Source organism: Hirsutella rhossiliensis, assembly GCF_020360975.1.
Source record: "Hirsutella rhossiliensis strain HR02 chromosome Unknown scaffold00021, whole genome shotgun sequence".
NCBI classification, from domain to species: Eukaryota; Fungi; Ascomycota; class Sordariomycetes; order Hypocreales; family Ophiocordycipitaceae; genus Hirsutella; species Hirsutella rhossiliensis.
This window is the reverse complement of record NW_025408687.1, coordinates 847,176-867,688: the sequence shown is the minus strand read 5'-3', so window position 1 is coordinate 867,688 and position 20,513 is coordinate 847,176. Positions and strand designations below refer to the sequence as shown.

Genomic DNA, 20,513 nt, shown 5'->3' with positions numbered 1-20,513 from the left:
TAGTTAGCTATTCTTCTTATAAAGAGGTAGTAATCTTATTACTACTATATAGCGTATACTTATATAGCTTTTAAAAATATAGCGTTTACTTATAGCCCTATACTACCTTTATTAACTAGCTTATATACTTACTATAGTTAATAAGTATAATTATAGGGATAAGTAGCTCTTATAAAGCTAATATAATTAAATTTTATAACTATATAAGCTTTATACTATCTTTCTATACTATAGTTCTTACTACTTATAAGGGCGTCTCCTTAAAGTTAAAGAGGAATTTACTAAAGGTCTACTTATTCCTTTACCTAAGGGTCTATAGCCTATCTTATACTTTCTCCCGCTTCTATATATTACTAAATATATATATAAGGTATTAAAAGAAGTCCTATAGGTCGCGTTTACCCCTAAGGCCGCCCTTATCTTAAAATCTAAAGATCCGCTATATCTAGGGCTTTAATAGCGTATAAATAAGTAAATACTATACTATATTATAATAGCCGTTTAGGCCCTATTTCTTATTTATTATAACCTTTATTTATAGCTAGCTAAGGAAGAAATAAAAAGACTTAGGCTTACTATCTTAAGTTAGCTAAGGAAGTAGCTTCTATATTAGTAGTACCGCCGCTATAACTAGCGTTATAGAAGTTATAGGGGTTAACGCTTATAAGAGTCTTTGACTATTATAGGTGATGGGCTTGGGCCGCGGCCTAAGCCGTGTAGTCACGTGCGGAGGGCCGGATCCCGTAAGTATAGGGGCGGGCTAGCCGCGCATAGAAGAGCTCTACATAGCTTATTAACATTATCCTACGGACGGCACCTGCGCGCACGCCTCTGCCTACTCCGTGACAGTATAAGCTATTCACGATAAGGAGATGCTGGCGATTATTAGCTGCCTCGAGCAATAGCAAGCGGAGCTCTGGAGCTATAAGAGCTTCGAGGTTCTTATAGACCATAGGAACCTCGAGTACTTTATAACTCGCCAGCACCTCTCGGAGCGGCAAGCCCGCTAGGCGGAGTATCTCTTACGCTTTAACTTCTCGATTAAGTACCGCCCCGGGCGGGACTCCGCGGTCCTAGACGCGCTTTCCCGGAGGGATCAGGACCGGCCGACGGGAGCGGATATCGAGGCCCGGGATCTATAGCTTATCCCGCAGGAAGTACTACGGACTTATATAGGAGCTTCCCTAGTAGAGGAAGACGCGGTGCCAGCGAATAAGCTTCCCCCCGCGCCCTTGCCTCGGTCCGGCGAGGAGGGATAGACCGGCCCGGGGGCGCGCGCGGCGAGAGTATTCTAAGATGAGGCCCTATAACGCTTATGGATAGGATAGCGCTCTGACCGTACTACGAGGCGTGCGCCGCGCCGTTAAGTCCGGCGCTCGACGCCTAGATCCGCTAAAGCTAAAGGTATAGGTGGCCGACTACTATATCGACCTACGGGGGCATCTACGCTAGCGGGAGACTATGGGTACCGGGCGCACCGTATACTACTGAAGCTAAGGAGAAGGAGGGACCGCGGAGCTAGACGAACGAACGAGCCCGGAGGCTGGTCTAACTTATCTATAACTCTAGCGTCGGGTCACCTAGCAGACAGGGCATAGCAGTAGGCCTTGCGAGGACTTTACTAGCCCTCCTATAGCACTACGTTCGTCGCTTCCTCCGTAACTACGATATCTACGCCGCACGAAGATCTAGAGGGCGCAGCTACGGCTGCTAAGTAGCCGTGCCCGACCGGTTCTACACGCATATATAGATGGACTTTATAACGGACCTCCTACTATAGAGGCGGCAACCGCCATATATAGGTAATTAAGGACCGACTTAATAAGTCTATAGATTAGAGCGATGCCGTCTATAGATATAGAGTCCACGCAGAGCGCTTCCTATAGTGCTAGGCCCGCTCGCATAGCTAGCCAGCCTCATTATAAGCGATAGGGGATCGAATTGACTAGCTGCTTTTAGCAGCACCTATGCTAGCTACTTTAGATTACGCAGCTGCTTAGCACGGCATATCACCTATGACCGACGGAGGCCCGAGAGGGTTAACTAGGAGGCGGTTACCTACTGCCATCGAGCCCGCAACTAAGTAGACTAGGACCGGTGGCTCTCGCCTAACTTACGCTAAATAGTAGACTATATACCTCTATTAGGATGGCCCTTTCTTTATAACGCATAGCTTCGAACCACCCTTACTAGTTCCTTTGCCGTACGTGGCAGCGGAGCAGCATAGCAATACGTTACTAGAGGGCCGCGCCTCCGCGTTCGACGAAAGCTATAGGAGACCACGGATTATCGCTAATCCGCGATAGCCGCCGGCGTAAGATTAGGAGCGGCACGCTAATAAGACTAGGCCCTAGTAGATAGGTTCGCGGCAGGAGATAAGGTATGGCTAGACCTCCGTAACTATAGGTCGGCACGACTAAAGAAGAAGCTTAACTAGCTATACGCCGGTTTACGCGGAGGGTTATTAGCCCGTAGGTTATAGAGCTCGATGGTCTCCTAACGGGGGTCTATAATAAGATTAACGTAGACCTCCTTCGTAGAGCCTCCTCTAACCCGCTGCCCGGATAAGAAGCAGCGGACGCTTAACCGCCCGCAATTGAGGTAGAGGGAGAGGACGAGTTCGAGGTCGAAGAGATACGGGCCGCGCGCTAGAAAAAGGTCGGTAGGGGGAAACGCCGGGAGGTCCTCGTTAAGTGGCGCGGGTATCTCGACCCTACGTGGGAACCCGTATATAAGTTTACGGGAACCGTAGCCCTCGATAAGTTCGAAGCCTTATTCGGAACGGTAGACGAGAACGACGGACTAGCGGACCACCGATAGTAGCCCGGGCTAGGACCACGAAGTAGGCATAGCGGAGGGGGCAGTCACGGCAATATAAGCAATATAAGCGTAATAGTACGGGCGGAGATAAAAACAGCGTTTATCACGGCGGAGCCCTCACTACCCGGCCTATTCCTTATCGCTATTATTATCTTCGTTATCGTCGTCCTCGTCGGCCTCCTCCTTCTTATTAGCGGCGGCGGCGGTCTCTAGGGCGCTGAGGCGGCCCTCTAAGCCCGTAAGCTAGTCGGCGGCGGCGGCGGCTCCGGGGGCAGAGGGCGCCAGCGGCGGCGGCAGGGGGCAGTGGCGGCGGCGGAGGCGGGCACGGCTAGGGACCGCCGATAGGGCGACGGAGGGAGTGTCCCTGGCGCCGGGGGCGTTAGAGGCGGAAATAGGGAGCGGAGGAGTAGGACTTACTTAGGGGGACGGCGTCGTTACCCTAAGGGGCGACGTGAGAGCGAATAGCGCAGTAGAGGCGGCGGCGGCGGCGGTGGGAGCGGTGGCAGCGGCGCGGGCAGGAGCGGCGGCAGCGGCGGAGTCGTCGTCGGCCGCGGCCAGCACGGCGTCGACGAACGACTCCGCACGCTCCGAGAAGGAGGAGGTGGGAGAGGGAGAGGCGGATATATCTATCGCGGAAGTTAGCACGACGGAATACGGCCTCCCGCTCTATAAGGCGCGGAACTTACTGGTTAGAGTTGTTATTGTTGTTGGGGCTATTGTTGCTGTTGCCGCTGCTACTACGAGCATACGTTAATAGAGCGGCCCGCATAGCTAGGATCGGACTAACGCCCCGGGTAGAGCGGAACTTACCTATTAATGCTGCTACTGCGGTTAAAGAAGGGAGAGAAGGAAGGGAAGGGGGAAGGGGGGGGTGCCGCCTTATATACCCCTTAGTAGAGGATGCTGCCTACTGCCTACTCCGTGACAACGCTAGTCTTATAGATAGCTCTCTTAGTATAGCGAGAACCTTATTTTTCTCGCTAGCCGTTACGCTTTTAATCGCTTCTAGGATAACTATAATACTTTCTATCTACTTAGAGGGTAGCGGGGTACTCCTTTAAGAAAGTAGTATCCTTTTTAAAGAGATATCTATTAGATCTATTAGTTAATAGCTTATACTATTATAGAGTAAGTAAAGGTATATATATAAGTACTATTTATAAGATAATATTAATAAGCTATACTAAGCTTTTCTATATATAGCTAGCCTATATATATATATATAGGATCCGGCCCTTTATATATAACTATATAGCTTAGGCTATAGCCTAAGCCTATAACCTATAATAGTTAAAGACTTTTATAGAAAGTACTAATAAAATACTTAAGTTAGCTTTAAGCTTTTATATAAGTATAATTAAATATAATATATATAAAAAGTAAATTTTAATACTAACTTAAGCTATTTTACTAATAGTATTCTAGGAGCTACTAAGTATAACTATTTTTCTTATATTTATTATTTAGTATTTTAAAGCTTATATTTTAGTAAAAAAAGGTATTAAAAGAGAGGTATACTATAAGCTAGGTAGCTAACGTTAGTCCTAGGCCTATTATATTACTATATTCCTATTATAATTAAAAATTATATATTTAGTAGTCGCCTACCTTATTAACTATTATTAGGTCGCCCTTTATCTTACCTTTATTTTAAGCTTAATATATTATCTTAGTAAAAAGATAACTAAGTATAAAGAATCTAATAAGATTATTTATTTTAATTTTAATATACTATAGCTAGCTTAGGGCCGCTATAAGGCCTTATAAGAGCGTTCTTTTTAGGCTTTTAACTACTAATTAAGTAATAAGAGAAGTTATATAACCTTAATTAATAAATATTTAAACCCTCTTTAAGTAAAAAGGGGGTAGCTAGTATTATATACTTATAAAGGTATATAATACTAGCCGTTAAATAAACTCTCTTTTTACTATATTTACCTTTTTTTATAAGATATTATTAAAGGCCTCCCTTTTTCTAAGATAATATCTTTAAATAAATAGTAAAGTAGCTAAATTTAATATTAAAATAGCTTTATATTTTATTAAAGTAAATACTCCTTTACTTATTACCTTATTATTTAAATAGCTAAAGTAATAAAAGGTATATTAAAGAAAGTAGGTATAAAAGACTATAATTATACTTAATAGACCTAATAGTTATATATAATAAAGCCTACTTATATAATATAACTCTCTTAGCTAAAGGATATAATATAAGCTTAACTTAAGTATAGGAATATCTTAATACCTTTTTTTAGCTAGCTATATATAGTTACTATACCTATATAAGCCCCTCCCCTATCCTAATAAATAGACTAAGATATATATTACTAAATTTACCTTTCTATACCCCTATTTCTTCTATTATACTCTCAAGCCTCTGCTTAAGAGTCGGGTAGCTAGAACTGCTATTAGCGAATACTCCGCAGCGATTGCATAAGGAGAACAATTTAACTATAGTATTAGATGCAACGTGTTGCGGTGCGACGGGATCGGAAATTACAAGGGCATATACGGAGTAGACGAACCCCCCTAATTGCCCACTGATCTACCATCACTGGCCAGAAAGTCCTAGCGGATATGAAGAACAAGGAGCATATGCTACAGTGGAGACGGACTAATTAGTACAGCATTACTATTCGGCCAATCCATGCACTTCGTAAAACCACGGCGGCTGGCCTATATCCGATTGATTACCTAACGCGGAACAGGGACAGCCCCTCCAAGAGATCCAAGGGAAGTGATGCTACCCCGCCATCATGCGAGATTGGCACCCGTCTCGACTTCAAGCCCTCCCTCAACTTCCCCTCCCTCCCACAGTCTGCTTCTCTAATGCCAGACACAGAGCAGTCGGACGCCCCGGCGGAGCCTCAGAGCAGGCACGTCGTATACTGTGGTGGTATGTTTCGCACCGACTCCTTGGCCGGCTCTGTCGCCCTGCTGACTTCACTGGCGACTCTTCCAGTCTGCACGCTGCCACCCGAGGTGTGTTGTATGCCCTTGGACTCCAGGCGCAAAGCTCCAGCTGGCCGTCGCTAACCGTCTGCTACAGTACTGCGAGTATGGCGGCACCGTGAGGAAGTGCCAGGAATGGCTCGAAAAGAACCACAAGGACATGTACGACCGCATCTGGTCCGCAGGTCCGTTGCCCCAGACTGCCACCGTCTTCGGCCGTGACTGACTAGCCGCCGCAGAGGCACTGGAAGCCGCCACCGCCTCCCTGTCTGTCGACGCCCAGAAGAGGGCAGCCAAGGACGCCCAGAAAAAGGCCGCCAAGGCCGAGGCCGCCGAGCAGAAGCAAGCCGACAAGCTGGCCAAGAGCGTCATCACCATCAAGCGCATCGAGCGTAATAAGAAGAAGTTCGTCACCGCCGTCATAGGCCTCGAGGCCTTTGGTCTGGAGCTGAAAAAGGCAAGGACCCGCATCCCCCACCTGGAACGAGCGGCGCTGACGAAAAGTACAGGTCGCCAAGGACCTGGGAAAGAAGTTTGCAACCGGATCATCCGTGACCAAGGTCCCCAGCGGCGGCGAGGAGATTGTTATTCAGGGCGACGTGAGCGACGAGGTGGAGGAGTTCCTCTTGCAAAAGTACAAGGAGATACCCGAAGATAACATTGAGTTTGTCGACGACAAGAAAAAGAAGAAGGCGGCAGCAGCGGCAGGGTAGAAGAGAAATGCGCCGATTCCTCAATTGGCCATGCTCCCGGCATTCCAAAATGTACACGTCCCAGTACTCCTTGCCCGATCAACATGTGCGTCATGACAACTTGTCCATCCCGGATCCCCACGCGGCAAGCCCATGCCACTGTATCCAAGAAACGCCGTCTCGTGAAATCAACAGTAAGAAGAGCATCATCATCATCAAGTCTCTGTTCGTCTTTGGACGACCTTAGCCTCGCTTCCGTAGGACGCGCCCGCCGGTTTTGGGGGGTTTCGGGGCCGCAGCCTTCGCCGCCGTCTTCTTGGCCCCGCCTCCGGCGACGCCCTTGCGGATGGCTCCCATTGTCGTCTTCTTCGTCGCTGCCGCCGCCGCCGCAATAGGCTTCCTCACCACAGTGCCAGTGCTACCCTCGCTGGTCTCGCTCGTGCCGCTAGCACGGTGGCCGGCGCGGGTGATTGGCCTGGTTGAGGGTGGGGGAGCCTTGGACGCAGCAGCGGCTGCGGGCCGCCGGCCCCTCGTTGCCGTCGTCGTACCGCTCGAACTCGATTCCGAGGTTGCCGTGACTTTTCGCGTGCCTCCGTGGCGCGCGGCCTTTGCCCTCTCAACCATGCTGGAGAGGACGCTCGTCACGGCGGCAGACCGGCTCACCCCGTGCGACTTCAACGGCGAACCGGGCCGGGCGATGTGCGATTTGGTCGGCGACGCGGGACGATCGCGGGTCGCTAGCCGGGAGTTTGATGAGGTGGGCGAAAGGACCTGAACAGGGCGAGTAGACCCGGCGTCTGCTACTTGATGTCGGGCTTTTCGTTCGCCCTTGGAGTTTTCCATTTCGTTCTCCTTGTCTCCCGCGACCTCGCCGCTAGTCATGCCATTAGCCCATATTGTCGTCGCAGAAGCAAAACATTTCGACACTTACTGCGCGGTACGATAGTTGCGTTCAGGCGCCTGCGAGCGCGAGGCGCCATAAGCAAGCTTTTGAGGAGCCAAGCGAGGAGCTTCTTTAGCCAGCAACGGTGGTGGCCGGCCGTCTGCTGACCGATTTCGCTCCTGCTCCAGGCACTTGAGGATCAAGTCACCCATCTTGACTTTGCGCAGTGACGTGGGGATCCGATTGACTCGTATCTCTATTCGCGATCGCAGGCCCTGGGCCTGTAGATGGTATTGCGCCCGCAACCTCCGAGCGCGTTCTGTGACTGCATCGTTGGTCAGCATGCGCCGTCGTCCGCCGCGGGTTAAGGGACGGGGGAAAAGGGCAGGACGGACTTTCTAGTTGCAGGTTATCTATCAGAGCCTGCTTCTGCAGTAGGCTGATCCCCCTCCTGGGCCTCCTGACGGGGCTTCTGTGGCGAGGCGTCGACGGACTGCCCTTGAGAGGGACCTTGCTGCCCCCGGTCGCGTCGTCACGGCTCTTGGCCGAGGCCGTGGACTGATCCGAGTGCCGGCTCCTCTGCCGCGTGGGAGCCATGATTGTGGTGTATGATTGCCAATTGATCGCGACGGCGAAGAAGAGACTGTCGATTGGCAAGATTTGTCGAGACTTGTTTTTGTGCAAGTGCAGCGGGCAAAGGCGGTGGACGATGGAGGCCGCGGCGATCACCAAAGTAAACAAACGGGTCAAAAAAGGGAGGCCACCTGCATTACGTATTATGTAATCAGAAGCTCCTCCAGAAGCACGTTCTGTGCGCGGCTGGGGAGCTAATTACTCAAAGTAGCACTACCTCTGACGCGCTAACTTTGGCGCCAGGATAGCTCCGATCTACGTACTACTAGTAACTCGAGCGGGAAGCTGAAGTTAGTTGGTTGGCGGCTAGGCTGAACTGCCTGACGCCTGTCCAGTCGTAGCTCTCTCTTCTGACCTTCATCCAGCGCTCCATCCAACCTCGGACCATCGTACCGTCCTTTCTGTTATCGCCCGCTTACGAACAACGAGTCTATTTCCCAGATAAATAAGGCAACGGACAATCTTCTGTATCAGAACCCCCCCAGACACCGAAAGGGCCCGTCGCCATGGTTCTCGAGGCGGTCATGGTTGTCGTGGACAACAGCGAGAGCAGCCGAAATGGAGACTACCAGCCGACCCGGTTCGACTCACAAGTAGATGCCGTCAACGTCGTCTTCCAAAGCATCACTCAAGGCAACCCCGAGTCGTCCGTCGGCCTGATGAGCATGGGCGGCAAGGGACCCGAGGTTCTCGTCACCCTTACCACGGAGCAAGGAAAGATCCTTGAGGGTCTGCACAGGACGAAGAAGAAGATTGGCGGGTCGTCGCACTTGAAAACGGGCATCCAAGTCGCAACGGTAAGGCTCTGTCCCGTCGACTGGTGAACCTCGACGTCCGGGCTGACTGGCGGGGTTGGCAGCTCGCTCTCAAGCACCGACAGAATCGATCCCAACGACAGCGCATAATAGTCTTTGTCTGCTCGCCCATTGAGGAAGACGCCAAGGAGCTCACGCAACTGGCCAAGAAGATGAAAAAGGGCAACATCTCCGTCGACTTTATCCTGTTTGGCGATCTCGATGACGACGGCACCCAGAAAAAGCTGCAGGCGTTCAACGAGGCCGTCAAGGGCAGCGAAGGCTCGCACCTCGTGGTGATTCCGCCCAGCAGCAAGCTCCTGAGCGACCAGCTGGTGGCCACGCCCATTCTCCTCGGCGAAAACGCCCCGGGGCCGAGCGGCTCCGGCGACATGGGCGGCGGCAACGAAGAGTTCGAGTTTGGGTTCGACCCGGCCATGGAGCCGGAGCTCGCCCTCGCCCTGCGCATGAGCATGGAGGAGGAAAAGGCTAGGCAGGAGAAGCGGGCGCGAGAGGAGGAGGAGGAAGCCAAGAAGGCTTCCCTGGAGGGTGTCAAGGAGGAAGACGAGTCGGGCCAGGCGAGCGGGAGCGGAGCACAGAACGGTCAGCAAGGAAGTAAGAAGGACGGTGGCGACAAGATGGACACGTCCTAGCTGTTTTGCTTGGTTTGAGCATGATATTGGGACCCGGTGCAGTGTTGTACAATAGACAATCAGGAAGGCCTAGAAGAAGATATACTACGCCTTTTACTATTGTGAATGGCATGCAAATATTTCTTGGCAGGGAGAAGAGCGACGCAGGGCACACCAGGTGCATTATCGGTTGTTAATCTCTCTAATGTATGACAGCAATTTCCGATCAAAAATATCACAGCGAATGGGCATGTCGAGAGAATAGAAGGGGTTCTTCATGACGTAGTCGGCGTAGAGGTCGTATATCCTCCGCAGGGTCAGGTCGACGTTGACCTGGGTCGTGTCGGTGAAGAGCAAGAACTTTGTGCCCGTCATGGTGTTGAAGCACTGCATGCGGAAGTTTTCCGTCTCGAGCACCTCGAGACCCGAGAGGGCCTCTGGCCTCATGGAAAGAGTGCCGGACCCGGGGGGGGTTACGGGCGGCGCGGGCTTGACGGGGTTGAGGCGGGCGGTGATGGCGTGGATGCTGATGAGGGACGGAGGCTGGTGAGCTTCAAGAACAGAGACAAAGAGGGAGACTGACTGGGGGCGCTTTTGCGTACCCGTGAAAGGTGCCAGCAAGGACGAGGTAGTCATTTGTGCTGATCTGGTTGAGGCTTCCCTCGTGGAAGTTTTTGTTGTAGATCAAGCCGCCGGCCTTGTTGATGATGATGAGGGCGAAGACAGTCCTGCGAGTCCATGAGCCGTCGTCATCCTAGCGGCATGGCCAGCAAAGCGGAGCCTCGACGTACATTGCGCTTCTTCAAACGGGGTTCTATTTGCCTGCGCCTGGCGACGTCGGGTTCGGCGGGAGCCCCTGTGTCGTCTGCGCTCACCGGCCCATCGAGGTGAGAGAGGGCGAGGCGCGATTGAGGCTATCGCAGGGTCGGGGTCCAATGCTTTGATTCGAGACTCGGAGGTGTCTACCTGTGCTGTTTCCTTGAGGATGGAGTCGAAGGGGAAAGAGGATCTCGGACCTTTCGTCTGGTCTTTTGTTTGAAACTCGCGGCGTGATGCTCATGATGAGGATCAATTCGCCCGCTAGAGGGAACGAAGTCTGAAGTACCACGCAAGGCTCGCGCCTATCGAGTTGCCCCACTATTGCACTTGAGCAGGGGTCGCGGGCTCGCGGGCTCTCCACCAGCTACGGCTTCAGCCTCGTTCAAACTCCAGCGATCCTCTCTCTCTCACCCAATTCACACTACGCAGCTCAACCCCCCAGGCACCGCCCGCCATCCCGCAGCAGCATTTTCCGGCGCGCAAAACACTCCCTTCTGGACCCCCGGGAACGAGCTCCACACCCGCAAGCAACGAGGAAGCGCTCTCTGGGCTCCCGTGGAGTCGGTGCTTCGGCTTGCGCCGCGCCGCAAAACCACCATGTCGAACAAAATGTCGCGCCCTAAGCCGCCCCCGCCCGGCACCGAGGAGGCTTCGGCGACACTCAACCTGGGCGAGTTCCAGAACGTCGACACCCTCACCTTTTCGGAGGCGGCCCTCGTCCTCAACGCGCTCGTCTCCAAGCGCCGCAACGATCGGAAAAACGTCAACGAGACTGAGTATGCGCCCACCCCTGAAGATGAGCCCGCGAGCGACTCCAAGAGCGAGGAGCTCGACGGGCAAGGGACCCAGCCCGCTGGCGAGAACGAGGAGGAGCCATGCCGAGCTGACATGCCTTTGAATAGGATGCTGAACCAGACGCTTAACTACCTGGACCATTTCGCGCGCTTCACGCAAAAGGAGAATGTCGAGGCGGTCGAGCGACTGCTGAGCTCGCACAAGGACCTCGCAAAGTTTGAGCGAGCCCAACTCGGTACGCTCATCAGTCCCTCCCTGCCTCGTGCTGTTTCTTCATTCCTCCGGCCTGTCCCACATTGCCAAAGCCGCAGCCCACTAACGCCGCACCGCCTCTCACAGGTTCCCTCTGCTGCGAAAACGCCGACGAGGCGAAAACGCTGATCCCGTCTCTGGCCGACAAGATCAAGGACGAGGATCTGCAAGAGCTCCTCGACGAAATCTCCAAGCTCCAGAACCGATGACCACCCGCGCGGCCGAGTCGCTGCCACTTCCCTCACTCCCCCAAGCATCTCAGCCTCGTTTTATTTGTTTACACTGCTTACGTCTTATTGAATCACTTCTCTTTTTTTTTCCTATGTCGGACGAAAGGGGGGAAAATCATCGGACGGAAAACAAGATCAAATCGGACGGCTTTCCAGGAGTTTCTGCACAGCTGCATTTCTGGCGCAAGGAAACAAAAGAGGGCGTCTTTTTCTCCGCCTTCACTCGCCCTTGTACCCGTTGACAATGGGGGAAGAGTGTCCATTGCAGTAGTACGTGAAAAATGACGAGCACCCCATGACGGTTTCAGAATGAGGCTCGAATTATGTGATGAGCTTACTGCAGTAGGGGTAAAGTCTGCGTCCACACGTCTCCCACCATGCTTGCAGATCACTCCGTCGACACAACGCATCGTCAGGATCGCCATGGATATATAAGGCGCCGGAGATGCTCGATGAACAACCCTCCCAGGCAAACAGGCCTACTTGGCCAGCGAAATGGCCCTTCAAATCAGTTCCAGTCTTGTCCTCTCGTGCACATGCTCCCCCCCGCGCTCTGTTCCTCATCACGACTTGTCCCCTCCGCCGCCGAGAGCCTTCCACTGGTCCCAGTGATTGATGTACGCGGCGTGCCCGCTGTCGGTCTTGAGGGAGTTGAGGTTGGCTCGCGGGTCCGTCGCAGGGTCGCCGGCCGGGCCGTAGGCCCGGTACGTCTGCCGCGGTTGCCGGGGACCGAGGGCATGCGAGGGCGTGGCGGGCTCGGCGGGCAGCTCCACCGGGGCCATGCCGGCGCCGTCCATCTCGAAGGTGCCGCTCGGCGGACGGTACGGATCCGGTGGCACGTCGGCGCGGCCTGGAGGGCATGTTAACAGGGGACGCCGGGGGTCGGGGGCACGCTGCTGCTGCTGCTGCTGCTGCTAGTGCCCCGTGGGGTGGTGGCGATTCACCTCCAAAGGGGGCAAAGGGATCGCTGCTACCGGTGGTGTGGGCCGACATTGGCGGCTGGTACTGCTGCTGCCCATGCGGCTTCTCTGCATCGTTGGACCCCCCCAGGCCGTCCGGAAAGGCAGCTGCGGAGTCGGCTTCGGACGCGGCTCGGTTGCGATTACGACGCCGGCACGCGACGACGAGGACGACGAGGACGACGCCCAAGACGATGCCGCCGGCGACGGTGCCGACGATCGCCCCCGACGAAAAGCCAGCGGCCTCGCCGTCCTTGGTGGAGCCAGCTGCGCTCGTCTCGACGCGCGTCGACGACGTCGCTGAAGGAGCGGGAGCCACGGCCGTGGTGGCTGGAGCGTGGTCCGAGGTGAGAGGCGTCGCCTCCTGCGAGGACAGGGTTGTCGTAGACGAGGTGGTCGACGACGGGGCCTCGGAGAAGACGACGGTGTGGCGGGTGACGGTGACGACGGAGTGGTTCGGGATGGTGTGCGTGATTCCGGAGTCTGTCTTGGTCGAGGAGGCGGTGAGGTTCTCGTCAGTGGGGGGACGCCGCCGGCTCCCATCGCCGCTCTTGTCGTTGCTGTTGTCCCTGTCGCCGGCGCCGCCTTCACGCGCCTCGTCGTCGGGACAGCCCGACAGATCACACGGATCCGTGGTGCAGCAGCCGCTGAACCGGTTGCCGACGCACGAGTAAAAGGCCTTGCCACGGGGACACGCGGCGCTGTCGCCACGCGGGGCCAGCGACTCGACGAGCATCGTCTCCATGCTTCTCTCTATCTCTCCCCTCATTCTTCCTCTTCTTCCCCCGCCGAGGCGTGGCGACAAGGATAAGGGGGGGAGGAAAACACACACCGACCGGCTCGTCGTCTGTTTTGCTGCTCCTCCTTGCTTGCGGCGCCCGTGTGCTGAAGAGTTGGCGGTTGCGGACAGGCAAGAAGGAAGGTCGGGTGAGTCAGGCGGCCGGGGGAAAAAAGAGTTGGGATGAGGGTTTGGAGCGGCCAGCGAGCGTGAACAGCTGCCAGTTGTGGTGAGCGCACAGCTGCGTTGGGGCTCGGGAGCCCCCCTTTTTCCGAGGCTTCGGTCTGGGACTGAACGGCTCGCTTTTTCCCCTTTAATCCTCGTCTCTTTATCTCTCTTATCTTCACATGCCTAATCAGCCACTCCTCTTCCTCCTCTTTTTCAGTCCATTCCTTTCGGACTCGGGCGGATAATGGCACAGAGAGGGAGGGGGAGAGAGGGAGGGGAAGAGAGAGAGAGAGAAGAGGGAGATATGTCAAGCTCAGCAATACGCGGCCGCAATGTGCACTGCGAATCGACAACGACAAGCAGCAGCAGATACGCGCGCACGCGCGTGTGTGTGTGCGTGCGTGAGCGAGAGAAGAGAACAGGAGGAGACGGGAGAACAAGGGCGTCTCATGTGCTGCCACGGCGGCCGCCTCTGTGCTGTGCTTCACGCGTCTGTTCCGAGGAGATGAGAGGAGGAGTGCCTGTGTGAGTTGACAGGGACACACGGGGTGCTGTTGAAACTGCCCTGCCTTGGCTGCCGTGTGCCTTTTTTGCTTGGGCAGCTATCCGTCTCTGTTCCCAGCGGCATAGCCATTCGCCATGTTCATTAGCCAGGGGCCCGACGGCTCATCGTTGCCACCAAGACCAAGAACCGGCTCCCGCTTCCTTGTTCTCGCAGCCTCCTCGGAAACCCGACATTTGCTCGCCACGCACCGTCGACCCCAAGCCCGTCACACAAAAGAAACGGGAAGCTCGCTTGGAGACCAGGCTCGCCAGGCACAACACGCGGCTAGACGCCCGCGGCACCCTGCAGTCGGTCGTCATGGCAGAGGCAGCAAACAAGGCCGTCGCGAGACGTTACGTTTCTCTTGTGCAATAATATCACTCGGATTCCCGTCATCGCGCAACGCCAACATGCCCGGTCGCACGGTCAACTCAAGTCCTTTCTTTGTTGCTCTCTAAAGACGGTTCCCCCAGGCAGACACGCACCAACGTAAAGCAGTAAAACAACGCCCGTGACTGTGCGAGGCCAAGAATGCTGAGAGCCCTTTGCCCAACACGACCATCAAACCATCATGAATCCAATACACAACCATGTACGCTGCTGCCAGCATCACAGCTTCTCCAACAGCAATTTACTGCCCATGTTCCCGACCGCTGCCTCCGTCTTCTTCTTCTTCTTCTTCTTGTCGCCCTTTTCCCCCGACTTGGCCTCGTTTGCCTCCCGGGCCGCCTTTTGCTCCGTCGTCATTTCCGTTGCCGCCTTTTCCAGCTGCTCCCGATTCTTCTTCAGAATCTTCTTCAACGAGTCCACCTTGTCAAAGTCACCAGCCTCCAATAGAGCAACGACCACAAACGAGCTGGGGCCAGTGGCCCAATCCATGACGTAGTCCTTGATGACGGGATAGAGCACGTTGGAGAAGCCCATTGGCGGCTGCACCGGGACCACCTTGCCCGCGGCTCTGTCGAACCTGCCGCCCTGGATCAGAGACTTCAGCATGCGACCGCCAAAGGGTGTTTTCGAAATGTGCGGCAGAGGCGACAGGCTATCCTCGGCCGGCTCTTCCTCCGGATCGCCGGCGGCGGACTGTGCCATGGCCTTGAGCGCACTTTTCTTGTCGGCGGTTTCGGACAGGAGCACGTCGGTGACAAGCTGACAGCCAAATGCCGTCGACGTCAGCTCCTTGGGCGCAGCAGCGACGACTGATAGTAGCTGCGGCGCCAAAACGGCGAGAAGCTCCTTGCGGCGAAGGTCGTCGTCCTTCTTACTCGTCGTCTTGCGGATCTCGTGGACTTCCTTTAGCGTTTCCACGTCGAAAGAGTGGCTGGCCGGAAACAGAGAGCTAGACAGGCCCTCAAACAGATACAGCAACGTCGTCCTCGCGTTGGGGTTGTTGACGGCCCCGATGACGTTTTGCGCCGTCTCCTCTGCCTTGTCGCCGAGGAGTTCTGGGAATACCGCCTTGGCCACCAGCTTGGTGTCGTCAATGACGTCGTAGGCCGTGAGGATGACGACGTGGGCGTACGAGTCCCCAGACATGAGGACAATGGTGTCCTTGTACGGCTTGAGCAGATGCTTCCGGTCCTTGGACGTCCCGTATGCGAAAAGCAGGCAGGTCAGCCGGGCACCGGACTTGGTGAAGGCCATGTTTTTCAACAGGTCGCCGCTTTCATCTCCCTTGACCATCTCCATGAGCTCGGCGAACTCTTCCGTGCCGGCCTGAGTGTTGACGAAGTACTGCAGCATGGCATCGTGCAGCATTGTGAAGCCTGACATTCTCTTTTGGACGAGCGAGTTGATCATGTCCGCGAGGCTCTTCATGATCGGGCCGCGCTTGCTGGGTTCGTCCTCGAGTATCTGTTTCAGATCCGCCGTGGGCTTGGTGTCTCTGGTCATTTCTCGGAGGCTGAACTCGGGGCCGTACCACTCGCGCAGCAGGATGGCCTTTTGCTCTTTGGTTGCCACGGTCCGGTATATGTCGTCGAGGATCCACGAGGCCTCGGAGTGGTTGATGAGTTTGCGCACCTTGCCGTAAAAGTTTGGCACAATCAAGTCCCGGATCTCGTCATCGTTGTGCACCAGCAGCTTTCCGATGAGAAACTTTGCATATCGGCTCTCGGCCAGCTGAGCGTAGCTTCCTTCGAGCTCCCGGCCAATCTGCTTTCTCTGCTCGGGCGTCGAGTACTTGATGGCCGTCTGCACGGCCCGGACAGCGTCGTGCTTCAAGACAAAGTCCCGACAGCGACCGGTGATGATGCCAAACAGTTCCTTGACCAGCGCTTGCCGCTCGTCCTTGGGGACGTGCGACTTCTTTCGCAATCTCTCCCAGATCTTCTTGGTCCGCTGAACCTCGTCTGCCAACGGCTTCGCCGCCCTTCGTTCTTGGGCCAGCTGCTTCTGCTTTGCATGCGATTCCCGGGACGTCAGGCCGCCTGCACCATGTTAGTGTGCGGAATGGCCAGCCAGATGCCATGACGCAACGTACCGCGGTCGAAGACGGTCGAATTGGAAGCGCCACCAGTCTGCGTGGACCCCTTGCCCGCAGACTTTTCCTCGAGCTTCACGCCACCCTCTTCGTCCAAGTCTGAGTCGGAAAAGGCTTCAACGTCGCGGGACGCATCCTCGGTCGCCTCCTTGGCCGCCATCTTTGCGGGCTTGGAGTCGTTAAGCCGGGCCTTCTTGACCTTGGCGTCCGGCTTTCCCTTGCCGGCGACTTTTCTCTTCTGGCCGACTCTGGCTTCCTTTGCGGCCATTGTGTCGGAGGTCCTGCGAGACTCGGCGACGGGGCGAAATGGCCAGTGAGTTGGGTTTGCGATGGAGCTGAATCTTGCTCGCTGGGAATCGACCAAGATAATTTTTTTGGGGGATTACTGCCGGGCGGTGAACTTTACTGCAGGCGCAGTACGGGCTACAGCGCTGCGAACCCCGCTATCAAGGCCCACCCCCTCCCCCACTTCGGGTCGGCGTCTCTAACTTATAGTAGGCAATTACTTGAACATCCAGTGTGCAGTTTACAACACGAAAAGCCCCCAGAAACCAACCCGAAAGAGTCGATTGCTCAGGCACTCGACCGCCGAATCCTTCAAGGATGGGTCGCGAGGAGCAGATCGAAGAGCGCGAGGTCCTCGAGTCCATCTTCCCAGAAGAAATCACCGGTGCGACACCACCCCATCGGCGCAACTTTGCAAGAGACGCCCATTGACGAGCCGCAGACATATCCGAGACCGAGTTCAGAATATCCATCACCCTAGACGTCCTCGAACGAGAAGGGGAAGAAGCGCCCCAGTTCTTGCTCCAAGTCCGCTACCCCCAAGACTACCCCGACTCGGCGCCCCATCTCGACATCATCGCCCTCCCCAATGCACCTCCGCACCCCGACTTCAGCGTCGCCGACGACCGCGACCAGCTCCTAGAGAGCGTCGCAGAGACTGCCCAGGAGAGCCTCGGCATGGCAATGGTCTTTACGCTCGTCTCCGCCCTCAAGGAATCCGCCGAGCAGCTCGTCCAGGACAGGAGAGATGCCGCCGCCCAGGTACAGGAAGAGGCTCTCCTGGCCGCCGAGCGGGAGGAGAACAAAAAGTTCCATGGCACGCCCGTCACGCCCGAAACCTTTCTCAAATGGCGCGAGGACTTCTTGAAGGAGATTGAGGAAAAGGAGCGGAGGGAGGAGGAGGAGAGGCTGGCCGAGCTGAAAAAGGCAAAGGTCAAGGAGCCGGTCAAGCTGACGGGCAGGCAGCTCTGGGAGCGCGGCCTGGCCGGCAAGGGAGACGAGGGCGACGAGGACGATGGTGTGCCGACCGAGGCCTTGGAAAGGTTACAGGTGGAGGCATCGTGACGTGTCTTGACCGAACAACGCTTTCTACATGGAGTTGGATGGAATTCTTGAGCGACAAGATATCTGTTGCACGGCAGCATCATGTCGCGGCCACCGGGAGACGAGGACCGATTGCCGCGTCGTTGCAGCAAGTGAGCGACACGGACGTATGCGTTGCGAAATAGTTCGGCACCTCGGGAACGCACGACCTGATCAATAGGGCGTCGCCCACTGGTGGTGATCATTATGCCATCCAAGCAAATCGCTGTCATGCCGCACTTTTCATCATGGCTCAACGCCGTCTAGATATCGTCATGAATCGCCACTATCGTGGTTTGGCTCTCTCAATCCTGCATCTCCTCGTCCTCATCCTCATGATTCTCGTCGCCACTGTCGTCCCAATCCTCCTCCTCACCCTCCGGCATCTCACCAAGCTCCTTGTTTATGTTCTCGAAGAGCTCGACGGCGTGTTCGCCGAGCCGTTCGTCTTCGTACTCGAGCATTGCATACAGCTTCAAGCACCGCGCCAGCCACTTCCGCGCCGTCGACCACGTCGACTTCCACTCGTCTTGTGCAGCACCATTTTGCTCCTGTGGCTGTGCTTCGCGCTGCTTCTCGCCGTCAATGTAAAGGCACCAGCCACCAAGATACCACGCCTCGACACTCTGATCGTCGTCGGTGACGAGGCGCTCGAGCACCGCCAAGGCCTCTTCCTCCATCTCAGTCTCGAGAAGGAGGCGCGCCAGGGCGATTCGGGTGGGAAACTCGGGGATGGCGGGATGTTCGGGTGGAAGGTCTCGCCACAGCTCCAGACTCCTCGCGAGGGCGGTCTTGGCTTCTTGGACGCGCTCCTGCGAGATGCGCACGTTGCCGACCGTCTGCCATGTTTCGGCCGAGTTCGGCGCAATCATCATAGCCTCGGTGATGAGCGCCTCGCAGCGTTGCTCGGCATCGTCCTCCCACGACAGGTCCGTCATGTAGACCTCTGCCACCGCACAGAGGACGCCGCCGAGCTTGTGTTGCTTCTCGTCAAGATCGGCCTGCTGCTCGGACGTTCTGCCGGCAACACCAGACAGGATCTGGACCTGCCTTCTCAAGGCCGCTGCCCCGCGCTCAAACCAGAGCACGCTGTCTTGGCCGCCCTCATCGCTCAGCTGTGCCAGGAAGAGGAACTTTTCCGGGCCTCCGCCGACCTTTTCGTCCACCAGCCCATCCTCGTCCAGCTTGACTGCGCGCTCAAAGAAGACGCGCGCCTCCTCGATGTCGCCCGTCTCGACGTGCAGCATGCCGAGCAAGTTGAGCGCTCGCAGCTCAAAGTCGCCGCCGGGACCTGTGGCGTCAAGCGCTCTCGTCGCAAGTATAATGGCCTCGTCGAGGTTTCCCGCGGCGAGCTGCGTCTCGGAATCGGCGAGCGTTGAGCCGGGGCCTGGCTGCTTTGTGTTCCTGGGCCGGACAGGCGCCATGACGGGAGGTGCCGCCTGGCAAGGCTGAACTCGTTCAGAGCTCTGTGATTTTGAATCGGCAAAGGGCAGTCGAGATCCCTCCAAGGTATGCAGGTTGCGAGGCGCACTCGTCAAGATAGACGCCGCTGCTGTCCTCAGCGAACCTTCTCTTGCCACGCAGGAAAATTTTGGGCGGCGCGGCTATCGATAAGCAGGCCGTGCCGGCGCAGGGAAAGGTGGGGGCGGGGCGGCTGGTCCGGATCCCGGAGGGGTCCAGCTCCAGCTTCCAAGCCCGACGTCGTCGGTCGCCTTTTAGCCTTTGGGTCATCGAATGACCTGGCCGGGACAGGCTTGCATAAGGGAAGTGGAGTTGACACGACTCATCTTCCACATTGCTGACGTTTGAAAGCGTCGCGTCGCCGGATTCTTGGGCCAGCACATAAATCCAGCGCGGCATATCTTGCATCTCAACTCAGCTCACCAATCCCAAAGACCCTGCCCGGATAGCCCGCGTTAGCCCAAGTCGCTCGCCCACCATGTTCACGGGCATCGTCGAAGAGATTGGAGGTGAGTCACCGCCGAGGCTTTGCGGCTGTCATCCAAGCTCAGTCAGGTTGCAGTCGTCTCCCATGTCGACACCAACGACTCATCCGGCGGCACTACCGTCACTTTCACCATCCCGGCGAGCTCCGAGCTCCTCAAGGACTGCCATGAGGGCGACTCAATCGCCATCAACGGCTGCTGCCTCACCGTCACCTCATTCACCTCCAGCAGCTTCAAGGTGGGCATAGCACCGGAGACGCTGCGCATCACCAACCTTGGCGCGCTCCGGCAGTCGAGTAGGGTCAACCTGGAGCGCGCCGTCCGGGCCGATACCCGCATGGGCGGCCACTTTGTCCAGGGCCACGTCGACACGACGGCCGAGATCCTGTCCACCACCAAGGACGGCAATGCTCTGACATTCCGGTTTCAGCCCAAAAACCGCGACATGCTGCGGTACATTGTGTACAAGGGTTTCATCTCCGTCGATGGCACCAGCTTGACCGTTACCAGGGTTGATGACATGGACGGCTGGTGGGAGATTATGCTGATTGCCTACTCGCAAGAGCGAGTTGTCCTGGCACAGAAAGCCAAGGGTGACACGGTGAACATTGAGGTGGACATGATGGCTAAGTACGCTGAAAAGTCGCTGGCGGGAATCCTCGGTTCGGCGACCGGTTCGGCATCGATTCCCCTGCTCGAGAAGATGGTGGAGCGAATCGTTGCCCAAGGACTGGGAGGCAAACCTTGAGCAAGCCTAGTCTTA

General features: G+C 55.6%; 10 protein-coding genes across 10 annotated transcripts; 5 read left to right on the top strand and 5 right to left on the bottom strand.

The window, feature by feature from the left end:
- Positions 1 to 5,652: 5,652 nt before the first annotated feature.
- On the top strand, positions 5,653 to 6,488 carry HRG_11655 (translation initiation factor SUI1 domain-containing protein; the record flags this gene model as incomplete). Its single annotated transcript, XM_044870125.1, has 5 exons — positions 5,653 to 5,719; positions 5,786 to 5,805; positions 5,873 to 5,960; positions 6,015 to 6,232; positions 6,285 to 6,488. 5 exons carry the CDS (start codon positions 5,653 to 5,655, stop codon positions 6,486 to 6,488), a joined length of 597 nt encoding a protein of 198 aa, XP_044715022.1.
- A 222-nt stretch (positions 6,489 to 6,710) lies between these two features.
- On the bottom strand, positions 6,711 to 7,947 carry HRG_11654 (Borealin-lik; the record flags this gene model as incomplete). The annotated part of the gene is made up of 3 exons (XM_044870124.1): positions 6,711 to 7,341; positions 7,399 to 7,675; positions 7,746 to 7,947. The coding sequence occupies 3 exons, from the start codon at positions 7,945 to 7,947 to the stop codon at positions 6,711 to 6,713; spliced, it is 1,110 nt and encodes a 369-aa protein (XP_044715021.1).
- A 542-nt stretch (positions 7,948 to 8,489) lies between these two features.
- HRG_11653 (von willebrand factor type A domain-containing protein) lies at positions 8,490 to 9,430 on the top strand (the record flags this gene model as incomplete). Its single annotated transcript, XM_044870123.1, has 2 exons — positions 8,490 to 8,780; positions 8,843 to 9,430. The coding sequence occupies 2 exons, from the start codon at positions 8,490 to 8,492 to the stop codon at positions 9,428 to 9,430; spliced, it is 879 nt and encodes a 292-aa protein (XP_044715020.1).
- A 162-nt stretch (positions 9,431 to 9,592) lies between these two features.
- On the bottom strand, positions 9,593 to 10,292 carry HRG_11652 (sybindin-like family domain-containing protein; the record flags this gene model as incomplete). The annotated part of the gene is made up of 3 exons (XM_044870122.1): positions 9,593 to 9,935; positions 10,012 to 10,137; positions 10,285 to 10,292. The coding sequence occupies 3 exons, from the start codon at positions 10,290 to 10,292 to the stop codon at positions 9,593 to 9,595; spliced, it is 477 nt and encodes a 158-aa protein (XP_044715019.1).
- Positions 10,293 to 10,825: 533 nt separating this feature from the next.
- On the top strand, positions 10,826 to 11,484 carry HRG_11651 (RNA polymerase rpb4 domain-containing protein; the record flags this gene model as incomplete). Its single annotated transcript, XM_044870121.1, has 3 exons — positions 10,826 to 11,004; positions 11,131 to 11,258; positions 11,363 to 11,484. 3 exons carry the CDS (start codon positions 10,826 to 10,828, stop codon positions 11,482 to 11,484), a joined length of 429 nt encoding a protein of 142 aa, XP_044715018.1.
- Positions 11,485 to 12,068: 584 nt separating this feature from the next.
- On the bottom strand, positions 12,069 to 13,209 carry HRG_11650 (uncharacterized protein; the record flags this gene model as incomplete). Its single annotated transcript, XM_044870120.1, has 2 exons — positions 12,069 to 12,355; positions 12,450 to 13,209. 2 exons carry the CDS (start codon positions 13,207 to 13,209, stop codon positions 12,069 to 12,071), a joined length of 1,047 nt encoding a protein of 348 aa, XP_044715017.1.
- A 1,354-nt stretch (positions 13,210 to 14,563) lies between these two features.
- HRG_11649 (uncharacterized protein) lies at positions 14,564 to 16,704 on the bottom strand (the record flags this gene model as incomplete). Its single annotated transcript, XM_044870119.1, has 2 exons — positions 14,564 to 16,383; positions 16,437 to 16,704. The coding sequence occupies 2 exons, from the start codon at positions 16,702 to 16,704 to the stop codon at positions 14,564 to 14,566; spliced, it is 2,088 nt and encodes a 695-aa protein (XP_044715016.1).
- A 335-nt stretch (positions 16,705 to 17,039) lies between these two features.
- Positions 17,040 to 17,786, top strand: HRG_11648 (RWD domain-containing protein; the record flags this gene model as incomplete). Its single annotated transcript, XM_044870118.1, has 2 exons — positions 17,040 to 17,106; positions 17,164 to 17,786. The coding sequence occupies 2 exons, from the start codon at positions 17,040 to 17,042 to the stop codon at positions 17,784 to 17,786; spliced, it is 690 nt and encodes a 229-aa protein (XP_044715015.1).
- A 323-nt stretch (positions 17,787 to 18,109) lies between these two features.
- Positions 18,110 to 19,228, bottom strand: HRG_11647 (tetratricopeptide repeat domain-containing protein; the record flags this gene model as incomplete). Its single annotated transcript, XM_044870117.1, has 1 exon — positions 18,110 to 19,228. The coding sequence occupies one exon, from the start codon at positions 19,226 to 19,228 to the stop codon at positions 18,110 to 18,112; it is 1,119 nt and encodes a 372-aa protein (XP_044715014.1).
- A 515-nt stretch (positions 19,229 to 19,743) lies between these two features.
- On the top strand, positions 19,744 to 20,498 carry HRG_11646 (lumazine binding domain-containing protein; the record flags this gene model as incomplete). The annotated part of the gene is made up of 2 exons (XM_044870116.1): positions 19,744 to 19,774; positions 19,828 to 20,498. 2 exons carry the CDS (start codon positions 19,744 to 19,746, stop codon positions 20,496 to 20,498), a joined length of 702 nt encoding a protein of 233 aa, XP_044715013.1.
- Between the last annotated feature and the right edge of the window lie 15 nt (positions 20,499 to 20,513).